A 16,891-nucleotide genomic window follows, 5' to 3' on the forward strand; every position below is an offset into this window, starting at 1 on the left:
TAAGGATTACATTAATAATTTTGTTTTAAAACTGAAATCAGTATCTTTGATATTTAGAATTTGAGTAGAAGGTTTTTTGATATATGAGAATTGAGATACAAGGTCTTGTTACCCGAGGGATGATATATTATGTATATGCCCTAGATCTGACGACTCTGCATGATAATTTTGTCTCTCAATAGATACACTGGGCATCAAGAGCATCCAGGGAGACAAGAAGACCAAGTCTAGCAGTGATAACAACAAGACTGACAAACAGTCATTTGTCATGGTCAACCTGTCTCCAGACAAGCTGGATGTCACAGAAACGGAAATCAATGGAAACATGGGCAACTCCATCGGTAAGATATTATCACTCATTCACCAATGAATCTAGTCATCAAACTTTAATCAAATCTTATTATACTCATAGTAGTGAGTAGTATCAGATGTTTATTTCTCGTTGAATTCAGCCTTCAGACTTGAATGATATCTTCTGCTACCCAGACTTGCAAGTGACTGGATGTTCTGAACTCCAGTGCAATGATGTAAAATGTGTCTACTTGGTTAAGAATATGAGACGGTGAGGAGGTTTGTAATATTATTTAGGTGCTGTGTAACCATATGTATGAATCTCTTTTCTGACATTTGCAGACATAAAGCCCAAGACCAGCTCGGAATCTCAGCAGGCAGGTGCGGCAAAGCTATCAACATCCTCGTCACCATCGCCATCGCAGTTTCCAAACCTGGGTGGTATCTTCTCCACCATTCCCCAGTCCTCGTCAACCAATGCAGGAGCCACAGCCTCAGCCAGCTTTGCCAGCAAATACGTGGAGAAGTTGGCAGTCTCCTTCCCAGGAAACACTCTGCCTTCTTCCTTAGTCTCATCCCTCCCTGCTGATCTCCTCTCCAAGTCCATGGATCAGTGGCCTCCATTCTTCTCGGGTTCCTCCTTCCCCAACCCAAACTCTGCCGGTAACTCCTTCAGCATGCCTGGCCTGGTCCTCTCCCATGAGCTGATGGCCAGCCAGAACTTCCCTGGTCAGCTGACCATTGGTCAGGTGATTACCATCCTGCAGGGGCGTGGTCTCCCAGAGGGATGTCCAACCCTGGAGATGAAGATCAAGATGAGCTCCTCCCTCCTAGGTGTGTCCAAGACTGACAGCTCCAAGACACAGGAAGCACAAGAAGGTCATTATCTCTCTGACTTATCTATGTACAGCTGTTTAGGATTTGCAATTGACATTCACAGTTGACACTGATATCTTGGCGCTGTTACAATCATTGCCATGTGCTCTTACTTGAATTTAATGCTACCATTATAGATTTATATTTGCTGTTTTGACCAACAAACAAGGGTTCCTGTTTGTCCAGACTAGAGTAGTCAGCAGAATATTCTTATTCTATGATATTTTCTGCCCTGCTTTAATTTTTTTCTTTAAATTTTGTCTTTTAATCAAGAAAAGCTGCAGAAAAGTTCCTTGCCTCCTAAATGAATTCTCTTCTGCTCTGTAGGTCGCAGTGAAGCAAGTGCAATGGCTAGTTCTGGAGAATCTGATCACATCCCAGACCAGGTGCTCCTGGACACACCTCCCATTTCCTCCTTCCTGGAGGTTTTTGCCCGCCTTGGAGGCTTGGCCCTGATTGCGGAGCACCTGCCACAGCTCTACCAGGAAGCCCCTCTCGCCCAGCAGCAAGCCAAGAATGGCGCAGCAGGCACCAACGGTGGGAGTGCCTCAGAGAAGCTTGGAGGAGCGTCCTCAGCCTCATCCTCCAACTGGTGGAAGTACAGCTCAGATCTAGGTTTCAAGGACTGGGGAGAGTTTGAGGACTTTGAGGTGAGCCCTGCAATAACTTTTGTTGCATGACAGTACTAATGATGTTTCATTTCGCAAATAGATGCATGATTTACCAGGAGCATGGCTCTTTCTTACAGTAAGCACATGTATGGGGAACAATAGTTTCATTGCTGAGAGCTATCTTGCATATTCTTAATGAGTTAAATTTGTGGTTTTTGGCCAAATCATTTATACACTATGTATATACGATATAATGTGAAGGCCATTAAATGTGGATTTCGTACATTTAAGTCGTGTGATAAAGCACTGCTGATTGGTAAACAATTGTTTACTCCTATAGAATAGTTCTAAGAACACAAAGAACTGAAGCTATCACAATAGGAAGGGGCATGTGTGCAAGGGCAATGTTTCAAAACAAAATATGAGGTGTTAAGAGTGAATGACTGATGGCTGCTTCCTGTTGTCTACAGTATCCTGTCATCATGGAGGCTCCACCCAACACCACCATCACCTCAGTGGGAGGCAGTACCCTCACTACCACCTCCAATGCACCTAATGTCCAGATTGGTGGATCCAGTCAGCTCCCATCGGCGTACCTCTCCAACATTCCCCAGGTTCCCACGGTAACCTCCTCCTCCTCGTCCTCCACCTGCGCCCCTCAAGGCTCAACGTCAGGGCCCAGCATGGGGAGCTCGGCAGCGGCCATTCCTCCCCACTCTCTGGCTGCCTTTGGCCTATTTCTGCGCCTGCCAGGGTATGCTGAGGTGCTGCTGAAGGAGCAGAAGAAGGCACAGTTCTTGCTGCGTCTGATGCTGGGTGTCACTGATGATGGAGATGGAGGTTTGTAGTCTGAATATCTGCTCTAATTCATGAAGTGTAATGCAAGATGACGGGAAGAGCATACTAGAAACATGCTTGCCAGGTGTGAATACCAGGCGTACAGAAATTAAGCATGCTAATGTATTATTGATAATAGAAAACAAAGCACAGTTTTGCATCCTACAACAGCTGTATACATGATGTAGATTTATTCCATATAATACTGAGTTTGTGAATATTAGAAGTGTGGGTATGAACTATATACAGTTGCGTTTGGATGTCGTACCTGAAATGTAAAGAGCATTGGCAAAATCACTTGTGACCGACATTATGGAGATGATTATACAGCACTGATGATGGGTAATCCATGTGTAAGAAATGGTTAAAGTACCAGATATTACCATTTGTCTGTTCTGTTTGCCCCCACCAGGCCAGATACTATCATCCCCTCTGGCTGCATCCCTACCCACCCTTCCCTTCACTGTCCTCGTCAGTCTGTTTGACTCCACCCCGCTCACCACCGATGATGGTGTTCTGCTGCGCCGCATGACACTTGATATCGGTGCCATTCATCTGGTGCTTGCCTGTCTGTCGGTGCTCAGCCACCATGGACCCAGGGGAAGTGCATCGGCCAATCAAGGAGAGGTACAGAAATGTCTTCTGCCCCTTTTTTAGTCTTGTGCCTTGTATATTTGTGTAACTTTGCCTTAAATAGTGCAAGAGGAATTATAAGATAGTGGCGGCAAGTATATCTTGTTGTTTGCTGTAGCATCTAATTTATTTCATATTGATGTTGAAGAATGATATTCATCACCCAAGTATGAGCTGATTCTCTTTACTCATTAAGAATTCAAGAGGGATGATAGTGATGATGTTCAGCTTTAGTGGTGAGAATTTGGTTCCTCCATTCAAGAGGCCATTTTTTTAGCTTCCTTCAGTACATTTAGAGTATGAGTCACATTATTGATTAGTATCTATGTGGCCAATGAAGGCATAAATTGGACACTATAGGAAATGTTAAGTATTTTGATGCCATTGCTGAAAGTTGATCAAGATTCATATGTTGATTCTTGACTCTTCCCCTGATCTAACAGGGAAACAATGGTGCCCCTGCCACAGCTGGTGTAGATAAAAACCAGAGCTACTGGGCCAAAGGTACAGGCTTTGGCACAGGGTCAACGACCTCTGGATGGAATGTGGAGGAGGCCCTCGTGAGACAGAAAGCTGAAGAGGAACATGTGACTTGCCTGTTAAAGGTAAGGATTCTTTGTATGCTTGTATTAGATGGTGCTCTACCACTGTTTGAAGAGATGGTATGTGGTAGAGGACACATTCCATGTGCAAGTTAATATGTCCTTAGATTGTGGAACCCAGATCACATTTATGTTGTATGAATTATCTTTTAGAAAATTAGAAAATACCAGCAGAAATGTGTCATACATTTTTTTTCTCTCTCTCCATTTCTTTGGTCAGTCATGTATTAAATTCTTTCAGTAGCTTTATAATTACCAGTAAGAAGAGAGAAGCTATGCTTGTTCTCTTTTATTTTGAAAGGCTAATGAATGTCAAGTGAAGACAGCATGCAAAATTGTATTTGACATTGTTCAGTCTAAGTGGATGTTTGTTATATTACAACACAGACATGAAGTATGACAAAGCTTTACTTCTTTGTGCATGACACTATAAGCACCTCATTACTGTTTCTGTGCTTTCTGTTGCTGTAGGTTCTCTCAAGTTACATCAACCCGGCAGGCAGCATGGGTGACTGTCCCACCGGTGAGCAGGCAGGGTCCAGTGAACACCCAACCAGTGACCTGAGTGAGGATCAGCTGACCAGTATCTTCCCTCCAGTCTTTGTGGAGCTATTGACCCAGTCCTGCCTCATTCCAGCCATGTCCTCCTATCTCAGGAATGACTCTGGTGAGGAAACCTCATTAATCTTTCTTTAAGCAGACTCCTGTCAGAGTTTTTAGGGTTGAATTGTTCTCAGTGAAGGGAGGAGTAGGCTATACAAATCGATTGAACCAGCTTAGATGTTTTTCTCCATGTTTGGGGTGAAGGGTAGGTTTTGAAAGAACAGAATGTCAAAACAGTGTAGTATCTGAATCTGAGGTTTTGGATAAATAAATTTTGTTTGATCTTAAAAGTACATAGATTACGAATGCATGTGTTGCTTTTTGAAAATCTGCAGGTTGCAGAATGACACTGTTAACAAAACTATGTGTAGAGATACATTTTAAAGTGGTAAAAGCCATTTGAAGTACTAAGAGTGTTTAAAGCCATTTGAAGTACTAAGAATGTTAAAAGCCCTTTGAAGCACTAATAGTGTTGAGAGGTTTACCTTCAGCAGCACCATGAGTGCATATTGTCAAGGTACGACTTCCATTGAGGCAAATGTATTGTTTGTAGTCAGAATTTTTGGTGGTTTTGAAAGGTGATTGCCAATCAAATGCCGGAATAATGCATTCTTGTGACATTGTACGGAAGTGACAAGCCAAACCAGGTGAGATGTTCTTCAAAACGTCATGCTGATATAGTAATGACAACAATGGAGCACTGACCAGTGATTATGGATGTTCTCCTGTGATGTTTTTTTTTTTTTTTTTGCAGTGCTGGACATGTCTAGGCACGTCCCTCTCTACTGTGCCCTCTTGGAGAACCTCCGTGCCTTGGCGCTCTGCCCCCTCCTAGTGCACTTACTGCTCCCTCAGGGCCAAGATAGTGACAAGTCTCTCATCAGGCTCCTGGAGAATATGAAGGCATGCGTTGACACCTACACATCCAAGCTGAAGTAAGTCACCTGCCTCCACACCTAACTTTCCCTCAGTCAGAACATGCTCAAAAAGGAAGCTACATGAATATTTGGTTGACATGCATACCATACCATGGAATGTTTGCGTTTAATTGATACAGAGTGTCACGATTATCATGACACAGTAAAATAAAATCAGGGAGTTGATTCTGAAGTATGTATGTAAGATGTCTGATTAAAGTTGTGTAGAGGATATTGTTTCCTTATGGTAGGCGATTCCTAACGGAGGAGTGCTCTATCTGTCCCCCTTCAGACTCGGCAAGACTGGCAAGAAGTCTAGCCTCAGACACAGCTCCTCCAAGGAGTCATCATCGTCGGCGTCGTCGACATCGAAAGAGGAGGAGGCGGAGGCTGAGGGACTGACACAGCTGGTGCCTGAGATCCAGAGGACCGTGGAGTTGGTCAAGAGACTGACCAGCAAGTTACTGGCACAGAAACAAGGTACTGTCAAGAGTGACGGTTTGCAGTGTATGCCTGTACTGAGTCTTTATTATGCTATCATTAATCGCAACCACATGTGCATGGCTAGAGATCCTTCAAGGAATCTTCTTCCAAGTAATGGGGTGTTCGCAATGGTAGTAGTCATCAAAATGATATACTATGACCATTCACTAAGATAAATGTGTGATGGGCAGTTTATGATGAAGCTGGAATCATGTGTAGCATATTTCTTCCACGACCGGGGACAAAAAAAAAAAAAAAATATGATAGTTCGTTCTTTGCCTTCCCCCCCCCCCAAAAAAAAAAGGGAAAGATATCTAGTGTTGAACCTAAATGCCTCCCTAACTGCATGAGCAGTGACAAAGTCTATTGTACATGTTAAAAGCCTGGTTGCTGCATGACTTCATATACTGTGTGACTTCACTATGAATCTATTTCCATGTGTTGCACTGTAACATCATCAAATAAAAGATGATGAGGTATTCTTGGCCCTGTCATGTGCTACTCACAGGAGAGGTCAATGACCCAGATGGGGGAGCTATGTCAGCTAGTGCGGCCAGTAACCAGAAGGCTTCCCAGTCACAGACAGCTGATGAGAAGTACATCGCTGTCATGAGTGAAATGAGATTTGGTGAGTGAACAGTTCAATAGAACAAATTGAGGAATTCCTTGTTTAACCACAATGTGGAGGTGCATGAACAAACTAATACTTGGCCTCTACAATAGACTTTCTTGGATATTTGTGACTGTCTAGAAATTGTGTACAGAAGTCTTGTTTTTTTTTTTATTGTCATGTATATTTAGTCTTTGCTGTGTGACACATACTTCATCTACAGTAGGCAATGACGTTGCCTTCAATTCTAACAGAGAAAGCATAGAATTTTGCCAGATTATAAGATTGTAAGTTGAAATGGTAGTAATATCATTCACCCCGTTGATAAACAGACTGAGCTAACACATTTCCAAATCAGTCTGCTTGTCTATCTATCCATATGTACTACTGTCTTTTTTCCTGTCTTCTTATCTTATCTTTCTTTCTGTCTATATGCTGCGTTTGAGAGTCCAGTAAAATCAATTCTAAAGTTATTTGTTAATCTACAGATCAGCAGTTGCGATCTTAACAAGTTTAATTTGTAGAGGGAGACAAATTGAAGAAACTCACACCTACACCTGAACCTTCACGCCTCTGAATAATATCTTTCTTTCATATAAAGTTATTCTTGCTACTTTTCGGATATATTCTTCTCTTTGTTTTCTTTGCCGGCAGACACTTTCCAAATGGTGTCAGAGGATTCTAAGGGCAAGATTCAGTTCAACGTTCCACACCACTACGCATCCAATGCCAAGTCCGTTGGCAATGTGACCAATGCGTCCAGAGCAAGGCGTCTGGCCCAGGAAGCTGTGACTCTGTCCACTTCACTCCCACTGTCCGCCTCGTCCAGTGTCTTTGTCCGGTGTGATGAGGAGAGACTGGACATTATGAAGGTAAGGAATCCTTACTCCATCTCAGCATGGTATGTAAACAACCCCCCATGTGCATCCATCATGCATTTACAAGGATCTGTAGAGAAATGTCTGTGAAGTGTTGCCTTTAAATTTCTCTCTCCCTGTTCTTAAACCTTTGCTTGGGATATGCAAATAAAATGGAATGGCAAAGAATAGTGAAATTTTGCAGTGGATGTTAATACTTTCAATCTTCACCTTGTAATTCTGTAAACTCTGTCTTGTCAGCAAGAAGGGATAAATTCCTCAATGGATGAATTATATCAGTGTGTTAAAGTAATAGAATTGTGAGGCTTCAATTTATTGATTGTTTTATTATTTGTCAAGATAAAGAGTCTCCTTTAGAAATGAATTGATACTTTGAATTTCTGTTGCATTGATGCAGTGTTCTTATGAGTTATGAAGTAGGAAACATATTGATTAATTATTACAGATAAAAATGATTTTTGGCCCAAGAAAGTTTTCATGTGAATAAATCTTAAATACCTCGTAGAAAGACAGGAAAGGAAACATACACGCATGTACAAATAAGCACCCATAGTTGTGAAATAGGGAAACTATCAGCTTTCCTCCTTTCAGGCTAAAATATACATCACTCCACTGTTTATTCTGCGCAGGTGCTCATCACAGGTCCATCAGACACACCCTACTCCAATGGCTGCTTTGAGTTTGATGTCTACTTCCCAGCGGATTACCCCAACTCACCCATGCTGGTTAATCTAGAGACCACAGGCCAGCACTCTGTGCGATTCAACCCAAACCTCTACAATGACGGCAAGGTAAGAAGTCCTTGACACTCACTGATAAAGAAGAAGAGGGCTTCATATTGCTTAGATTAATGCCTTTCTTTTGACATTCATAGATGGGACTAAGAAAGAGATCTCTCTCTCTGGTGAAAGGGCCCTAATCAGATCATGTTGATGTAATATTTTTTCATCTATACCAAACTCTTCCTGTGAAAGTGGTAAGATGGTATTAGACAAATAAAGTTTTCCATGCTTCCAACATTGTTGACTTTGATCCACAGATAGAAAGGCTCAATATATTTTCATTTGTAATTCATGACATATGATACATATGTTCAATTTAAATTGTACTATTAAATCTCCAAATGATGAGATATTCATCATTTACTTGATCAGTTTAATGCGGTAAGATTTAACTTGATAGTTGAGATTGTGTAGTGCTACATTGTACAAGCATGTGCAACACTGGCAGCAGCTTTATATATGATAACAAGATAATATATTCTTTATTTCCTTTGCATGATGTGAGAAACCAAGCAAATGTATAACTACAATAAGAATGATGCCAGCTATCTCTAGAATTATGCAGTCATGACACATAGAGAGTAATGAAAATTGACTGTCTCTTCAGGTGTGCTTAAGTGTGCTGAATACTTGGCATGGAAGACCAGAGGAAAAGTGGAATGCACAGACATCCAGTTTTCTGCAGGTAAAGTCACTAACATTCCCTCACTTTCTACAGGAAATAGTCTTTCATGTGTGTGTGTTATTGTTTTGAGCAGAGAGAATGTTTGCGCAAACTCATATTGTTCCTTGAATCTCACCAAAAGACATTCTGTAGCAGAACCAGGTGAACCATGTACTTGCAACTGGAATGTGGTAGACATACTAAAGTAAGGAGCAGAATTGTATTTGCACCCTTAGCTCAAATGGCATATGAAATTAGGTATTAGATGGAGTCTTCAGACAACTTATGCTTTGTTAAAGCTGTTTTTTTTTAACGTATGTAGGTCTGTATGACCACTTGATGACATTTTTTCCTTTGTGAGTTGATGATTTGATGGGTTTACAGAACTACCAAATCAGGTATGTTTTATAGTAAGCATGTTTGCATCAAAATAAGTCAATATTTTTTTTTTAAATTTAATATATTTGTGTTCTGAAATTTGATTATGCTTATCAATTTGATGTGGGCAGTTTCAACACTTTAGATGAAAGCATGATTTTTGCCTTCAAAGTGTGCATTTTACTATGTGTGCAGTCTGTTCTATGATTTGCAGAAGTTGACAGCTGTCGGTTTAGCTTTTTGGTAGGCCTTTCCACGCTGACTCCATAAATGCTTAAAGGGACTGTACAGTACTGGTTGAGGTAGGGATTCATGTTTTGAACATTCCTAAGTGAGATAATGAAAAGCCTCCTATGAAATAGGAAAGAGCATGTAATTCTAAGAAGGATTCAATGTTTATTTGATGAAAATTGGTTTTCAAATGGCTGAGATATCCAAAAAAGTGCTAATAATAAAAGGCGACATGCCACAACTTTATTAGGATCTCTTTGTTTTACCTTGTTTTTGGATATCTCAGCCATTTCAAAACCGATTTTCATCGAATAAACTTTTGATACCCCTTAGAACTGCATGCTCTTTGACATCTCATAGAGTGGTTTCTGAATATCTCACAAAACAGTAAAAGCTAAATCTACACCTCGACCAGAACTGTACACACCCTTTAACAAATCTAGGTGTTTATAAAGTCCTTCCTATTGTCTCTCCCTGTCAGGTGTTAGTCTCCATCCAGTCACTCATCCTGGTATCTGAGCCCTACTTCAATGAGCCAGGCTATGAGCGTTCCCGTGGCACCCAGGCTGGTACCTGGAGCTCCAGAGAGTATGATGCTAACATCATGCAGGCAACCGTGGAATGGGGCATGCTGGACATGATCAGGAACCCTCCTCCAGTTTTCAAAGATGTGAGTTTAGCATAGCTACCAAGTCTTCCTCACTCTGCAGAAAGCTCTCTGGAAATATTTTAGGAATAATCTTCACCCAGTGAGATGTAGTTTGCCTAAGATCTCCATAACTGGCTCTTTGGAGCCTTTCTATTCTGATACATAAATGATAGCAGTCCTGGCAAAGCCTTCTCCCCATCAGGGATCATGACTCATAGCTTTCCATCCAGTGATATGCTGTGTTGAGAGAAAAAACTTGATTTGAATTGAATTATAATCATTGTTCTTTTTATGCCTCCGCCACGAAGTGGTGCCGGAGGCATTATGTTTTCGGGTTGTCCGTCCGTCCGTCCGTCCGTCCGTCCTTCCGTCCGTCCGTCCTTCCGTCCGTCCGTAATGAATTTTGTGGACAAGGTAACTATCAAAACCTGTTGAGGTATCCTAATGAAACTTGGCATGTATGTGTATTAGGGGGTGAAGTTGTGCCTATCAACTTTTGGCTGCACATGCTCAAGGTCAAAGGTCAAAAGGTCAAGGTCAAATACATAAAATTTCACTATTTCCACCATATCTATTGAATGCCTGAAGATATTTTCTTGAAACTTAGTTTATACATGTATTACCCAATTAAAATTCTCTGGTGAAAGTTTGGGTCATGAGGTCAAAGGTCAAAGGTCAAAAGGTCAGGGTCAAATACATAAAATTTCACTATTTCCACCATATCTATTGAATGCCTGAAGATATTTTCTTGAAACTTAGTGTATACATGTATTACCCAATTAAGATTCTCTGGTGAAGGTTTGGGTCATGAGGTCAAAGGTCAAAGGTCAAAAGGCCAGGGTCAAATACATAAAATTTCACTATTTCCACCATATCTATTGAATGCCTGAAGATATTTTCTTGAAACTTAGTGTATACATGTATTACCCAATTAAAATTCTCTGGTGAAAGTTTGGGTCATGAGGTCAAAGGTCAAAGGTCAAAAGGTCAAGTAAAAATATTAAAACTTCTTTTTTTTCTCCGTACCTTGGAAAATTGTTCAAGGTATCTGCATGGAACATAGTATATACATGTACTGACTGGAATTGATTATCTAGAGAATGTAGGGTTCATGGGGTCAAAGGTCAGGGGTCAAAGGTCAAGTGCAACACTTCAAAATTTTACTATTTCCCTCATATTTATGTAATGCCAGCAGGGTTTTTTTTTTTTTTTAACACTTGGTGTATGCATGTGTAACCTAATAGAAATTCTCTGGAAAGTTTTTTTTTCTTCTTTCTTTGCCTCAAAGGTCAAAAGGTCAAAAATCAAGTGAAAGTGCTGAACTAACTTTTTCCTCCATATCTCGGAAGTGGCTCAAGTTATCTTGAAACTTAGTACATGCACTCGTTTATTATGCATGTTCTACCTGAAAGTGATTATCTTATGAATTTTAGGGTCAAGGGCCAGATGAAAATGGTAACAATTTACTATTCAATTCAGAAATTCACACCAATTTTCCACACCTGTACCTTGAAAATCACTCAATGCCTAAATGTATGAATGGGTCAAAGTCAAGTTAAAGTCCTTAAATCCCTAGACACATGCTCTCCTATTCATCCAATTAAACCTAGGTCAAGGAAGGTGAACATTCAACACATTTGTGACAAATTTGTTATTTCAATATTTTGCCAATTTTGTGAAAATGTAATCACACATTGTCCACATGTACTATCTAGACCTATTGGGAAAATCATGCATTATGGCGGAGGCATACCAGTCGCCAAAGCGACATTTCTAGTTGGTATCTGTACCAAGTATAGCCTGTATTTCTAATTGATGTCTACGTTGATGTTAATGCATTGATATGTGTAAATGCCGCACTGATATCCATATGGTTGAATTGGCTTGGCTTGGCTTGGCTTGCAGGTAATCCAAACCCACTTCTACCTGAAGAAGACTGAAGTGATGGCACAGTGCGAGGAGTGGATAGCTCAGGTGGGACAGTACTGCAATGACAAGAGAGTGGGACGCAGTATGCTGCACCACTGGAAGAACCTCAAGGTGAGTTCTGGGGACAGACTTTGGCCAGTGGTAGTCTTGTCAGAGGGTGTGTTTGAGCGTTCTCCTAAAGCGAATTATAAAATGGGCTTTAGAATCTCTGCAATCTGATTGGTCAATTGTCATGCATTGATTTTTACTGATCCACACTGAGCCATGCGTCCGGTAAAATCTGAATGCATGGCTCAAGTCTTGTATAGTGTTGTAGGTGTACCGGATGCATGATGGGGAAAATGGTTGTTTTTCATGAATTTACGGGCCCATTTTATAACACAAATGATGCACAGGTCGATTTCGTGGATCAGTGAGAATTGGATGCTCTCGTTTAACTTTGAAATAGTTCAAAACCCACTCGCTGCACTAGTGGGTTTAAACAGTTCCAAAGCTAAACTCACGCATCCAATTTTCAGCGATCCACTCTGTCCTGTGCATCATTTGTATACTGTACCGTACCGTAACTGCGCCAGAGGAGCACTCGGAACACTCCTAAAATGTACCGTACTGTACTGAACTGAGCCCAAAGTGGACCACTTCCTGATGTGCTCAAAAGGGTACCCAAAGTTTGCATGTGAAAATGTGCATATCATATGCCTATGTCATAATGCAAAGACATCATTTTCTTTGTTAGGGGCATCCGTAAGTAGTTCAAGCGCGCCAGGTGAATGACCCTTTTGCTACCTCTTCTAAAAATAATTTATGAGGTACGCTTTCTCTACAGAGCACTCGAACGCTCCAAAACTGGCACATTATGGTAAGGTACGCTTTAGTTCAGTTCACTTTGGTTCACTTTAGAGCGCTCGAACGCACCCAGAGTGACTGCAATTATTACAACTTGGATCTAAGAGTTGAGGGGGATCGCTTCTTATGTGATTTTTATGGATCTGTAATAGGATGTGCAATGTATAATATTTCGACACAGAGCAAAGCGAAATGTATCGCCTCTGGCACAGAATTTGTTGACATGGTTGTTTATGATCACAATGATTATATTTTAACATGGCAATGAAATGAAGATGTATGTGGTGATACAAAACCATCCTTTGTATTTTTGGCAAAGGTATTGATATGATGTGCCTCTGGCACAGAATTTGTTGACATGGTTGTTTATGATCACAATGATTATATTTTAACATGGCAATGAAATGAAGATGTATGTGGGGATACAAAACCATCCGTTGTATTTTTGGCAAAGGTATTGATATGATGTGAGCAAGTGAGAGTCGCCATTTACCGACCCACAGTGCTTTCAATAGGTTTCAATTCTGTGTACCTCCCTCCTCAGAAACACACAGCCAAACTGCGTGAGGAGCTGAGTAAGTTACAACCACCAGACTTCCTGAGAGATCAGTTGGAGCTGGAGGGCTCTCAGACCACTACTGAGTTTGCTTCGGGCGTGGTCCTGCCCCCTCTCTCCTCTGACATCACCAACGACATCGGCTCTGCCTCCATGTCAGAGGATGCGGACAAGAGCAGCGAGAACGATGCAGAGCACAGCGGGTCCTCGTCCTCGTCGCAGGAGATCACGACGGCGGAGACGTCGACAGCAGACAGCCAGATTGCCGAGCCTGTCAGCCTGCTGGAGATGGCAGCAGGGGGTGGGGAGGATGAGGCTGGACTGTTTTGACCCACCCTCTGATGTGCAGTGGATGTATGTCTGTGGGAGTGAGATACAGGTTCCCCAGTCTTTCTTGTATGACATTGTGATAGACAGCGTGTAATGAAATGAAGATAAACTCTGGAAATATCATGATTAGAACTGCACCAATTGCTCTGCAGCTGCAATGTGTGCATTTTCATGTCCACAATATCAAAGAGTGAACCTTTACAAGATGTTCATTTTGCCACATACCAGTGGGCCATGCAATGACAGAAGGTATTGTGCCATATCTGTGGCTTAGTGATGGGCAGACTTAAAGGCTGCCAGTGACTCTATCTTTCATTGTCCCTGGGAAAGTTTGTAATCCAAGTATTTGACTAACTATATTCTTGAACTGTTTGTGACCTATGTGAACTACTTCTTTTGGTTTTAAAGTGATGCTACGTGGTGATGATTGTGTGTATTTAGAGCTGTCATCATATGAATATTTGTGTTCAGAGCAGTCTGTACTAATTTGAATGTGTAGATGTGAATATACCTGTATGCTTTATCAAATTTTATTCAGAGTATGTTAAGAGCTATATATGTAAACTTTTATTGTAAGGCATGCAATTTCGAAATTATGTTCGATGACACTTATGCATACACAATCCTGTGTGTGTGTAAGGTAATGCAATCTTTGATAAAGCAAAAATAACCTCATTAGCATGCATCTTAATGCTCATATCTACTTTCATACAAGGTGCGATAGTTTCATGCATATTGATTGATGTATAATTTTAGTGATAAAATATCAGAATGCTAGTAGCAAATGGTGTTGGACAAAATCAGAAATATACTCGACATGTGAATGGTGTCAAACGCACAGGCAGCTGGTGTGTATAGATATCTAGAGAGAACCTGGTAAGACTTGGAAGACATTTGCTGTGAGTCTTTCTATCGGGAGAGAGAGAGGAGTTGAAGTATTACAAACCACTGCAGTACTGTACTCTTGTCTTGACTTAACTTCTATCTTCTTCATGTCCTATTCTCTTGTATGGAAGAATGTATGACTCTGACATGAATGATTTTCCTGATGGGTGTTTGTAGATATGAGATGTGAGTGGTGTGGTGTATCAGGTGTGACTGAGCTAAACCAGTGAGATTCCAAAGTGACCAGCCCAGAATCTATCATATGTGTTGAAAACTTTGATGCCAAATATGTGCAAGAACACAAACTGAAGATGGAGGCAAAAAAGCCCCAAATGCTCATTCTTCAGTTTCCTTGTATTCATTTTCTTTTGTATTACTATCATTGTTTTATGTGGGTGGCTACTTATACTAGACATTTAATTTGGCACATTATCTTCATTGCGAAGGGACAAATTTGTGACAATGTTTACTGAATATCTTTGTAGCTTAGCAAAATATAACATTTTACGTACTGCTATTTGCAATATGTTATGCTTGTATTGTCAAGTGAGATCATCTCTTGTAGATCAGGGTTAAAGGTATGGCCAGTGTATGACAAATATTGTTTTTAACAGAAGGAAGTAATTGTAAAGAAATGTCATGTGATGTAAACTGACAGAAAGAGTGGATATGGCATATTGAGAGACAGAATTGCTTAACCCTTAATACAGTGCATTGTTCACTGGTTGACATGTATGCTGGAATGCTTTCTTCTCTGCTTTGCTCAAATGTCTGGTAAATAACTGTCAATGAATGGAGACCATCTAACCCCCTATTCCTTATGGTATCACCGTGACCATTCTATTAGATTGAGACACATTGAGTCACCCGAGTGGGCTTGTAAAATGTACAACCAAGTCGAGTTCAAATGGCTTAAACTAAAGAAACTTGGCATGTTCAGCTTAGTGCCTTGGCACATAAAGGGCTGATGATGTAACTAGGTCCTATATAAAAGAAATGTTGTTTATGATGATGAAAATTTTAAGTTACTGCAATTGTTCTTGAATTGTTAATGTCTTCGCGCAATGTCCTCTATAGCGGAATTCATGTTGGAATTCCTGCTCATGTAGTTTCTTTTTAGTGATGTAGTTAACTGGTCTAATCATTGATAGTTCTTTTTGGAAATGATATGTGTGCATTAACTGACTCATTTGAGTTGATACTACATTTCATATAGCAGCGTACATGATTTGAATGGTCTATAAAACCACCTATAATTCATTTGAAACACTCTTGCTTCTTGATTATAAAACTAGAGGGATAGTGAGAAGCTGTTTAATGAGTTTCCTTTTGTTAGCTTGCTTGTGTTTTATGCCGAGGCCAGATTTTGAAGTCTCTTCAACCAGAACCAGATTAGTAGTTTACTACATCTATTCTAGACTGCTGATCAGCATAGAAGCTGTAGCAGATAATAACTCTTGTGTACAACAGGGTGCACTCGCTTGATTGTATGTGTGTATGTGCGTATGTGTGTGTTTGAATACTGAACATGCAAGGCAACATTCTCACTTTGTCAGAAAGATGTTTTTAACATGTCGTAGAATAGAAGTGGATGTCACATGAGACATTCTGTGCATGATGCATTGTGCTGCACACATTGTGGGTTAAAAACAGTGGGTTGTCCCAAATAATATTACAAATATATCCGAGAACAAGTATGTTACAATATGTTGTTTGCTAGGTCTCATGCCAAACGTTGCAGATATGACTTCTGTGTAACTCAGAAGGTCATTAATTGAGTGCAAAGTCTAGAATTCCGGCCTTGTGTGTCACAATTGACGATGTCTACATGAGAGTTACTGTGCACACAGTTCTTGAGCACAAGGTTTACTTGTAAATGTCTTGAGACATAGACAAATGGAGAATATTGAAAGAAAAAATCTCTTATCTTGCAAATGCATGTAAGACACCTACTTTATTATTATTATTATTTTGTATGTGTATTTCTGTATTTGTGTTACATAACAGGAAATGAAGTTGCTAGTTACTGTACCAAATCTGTTCATCATGTAGAAGCTATTGCACTATCGAGGATTATGTACTTGTGTGTATGTACGTTGTTTTCTTATGCAAATGATTTTTGGTTGTATTTTGTCCACCTGTGTGCAGCATGTTGGAAATGCTGCAGTGCTTGTATCCTGCATAGATGTCTTCTATTATTGTATTGCACATGGGAAACTGTCAAGACACTGAGTGAATCTTGAGAGATAAGAAATATATATATATGAGTTATTGCGTGAGAGATATTGCAATGGAAGAGG

General features: G+C 40.5%; 1 protein-coding gene across 1 annotated transcript in view; it reads left to right on the forward strand.

Annotated features, from left to right (window-relative positions):
* Positions 1 to 16,087, forward strand: part of LOC139745613 (dual E2 ubiquitin-conjugating enzyme/E3 ubiquitin-protein ligase BIRC6-like) — a 64,145-nt gene extending 48,058 nt beyond the window's left edge. Inside the window, exons 44-59 of the mRNA XM_071656013.1 lie at positions 183 to 341; positions 634 to 1,170; positions 1,495 to 1,817; positions 2,249 to 2,618; positions 3,028 to 3,242; positions 3,692 to 3,853; positions 4,322 to 4,517; positions 5,208 to 5,388; positions 5,663 to 5,850; positions 6,362 to 6,481; positions 7,118 to 7,335; positions 7,971 to 8,132; positions 8,731 to 8,808; positions 9,878 to 10,066; positions 11,951 to 12,085; positions 13,365 to 16,087. Of these exons, the coding sequence (XP_071512114.1) occupies positions 183 to 341; positions 634 to 1,170; positions 1,495 to 1,817; positions 2,249 to 2,618; positions 3,028 to 3,242; positions 3,692 to 3,853; positions 4,322 to 4,517; positions 5,208 to 5,388; positions 5,663 to 5,850; positions 6,362 to 6,481; positions 7,118 to 7,335; positions 7,971 to 8,132; positions 8,731 to 8,808; positions 9,878 to 10,066; positions 11,951 to 12,085; positions 13,365 to 13,706 (3,575 nt within the window). The 3' untranslated portion in view covers positions 13,707 to 16,087. The remainder of the gene's footprint in view (positions 1 to 182; positions 342 to 633; positions 1,171 to 1,494; positions 1,818 to 2,248; positions 2,619 to 3,027; positions 3,243 to 3,691; positions 3,854 to 4,321; positions 4,518 to 5,207; positions 5,389 to 5,662; positions 5,851 to 6,361; positions 6,482 to 7,117; positions 7,336 to 7,970; positions 8,133 to 8,730; positions 8,809 to 9,877; positions 10,067 to 11,950; positions 12,086 to 13,364) is intronic.
* Positions 16,088 to 16,891: the final 804 nt, after the last annotated feature.

This window comes from Diadema antillarum, unplaced genomic scaffold (assembly GCF_040938485.1).
Source record: "Diadema antillarum isolate AM-2024a unplaced genomic scaffold, OU_Dant_1.0 seq00001279_RagTag, whole genome shotgun sequence".
Lineage (NCBI taxonomy): Eukaryota > Metazoa > Echinodermata > Echinoidea > Diadematoida > Diadematidae > Diadema > Diadema antillarum.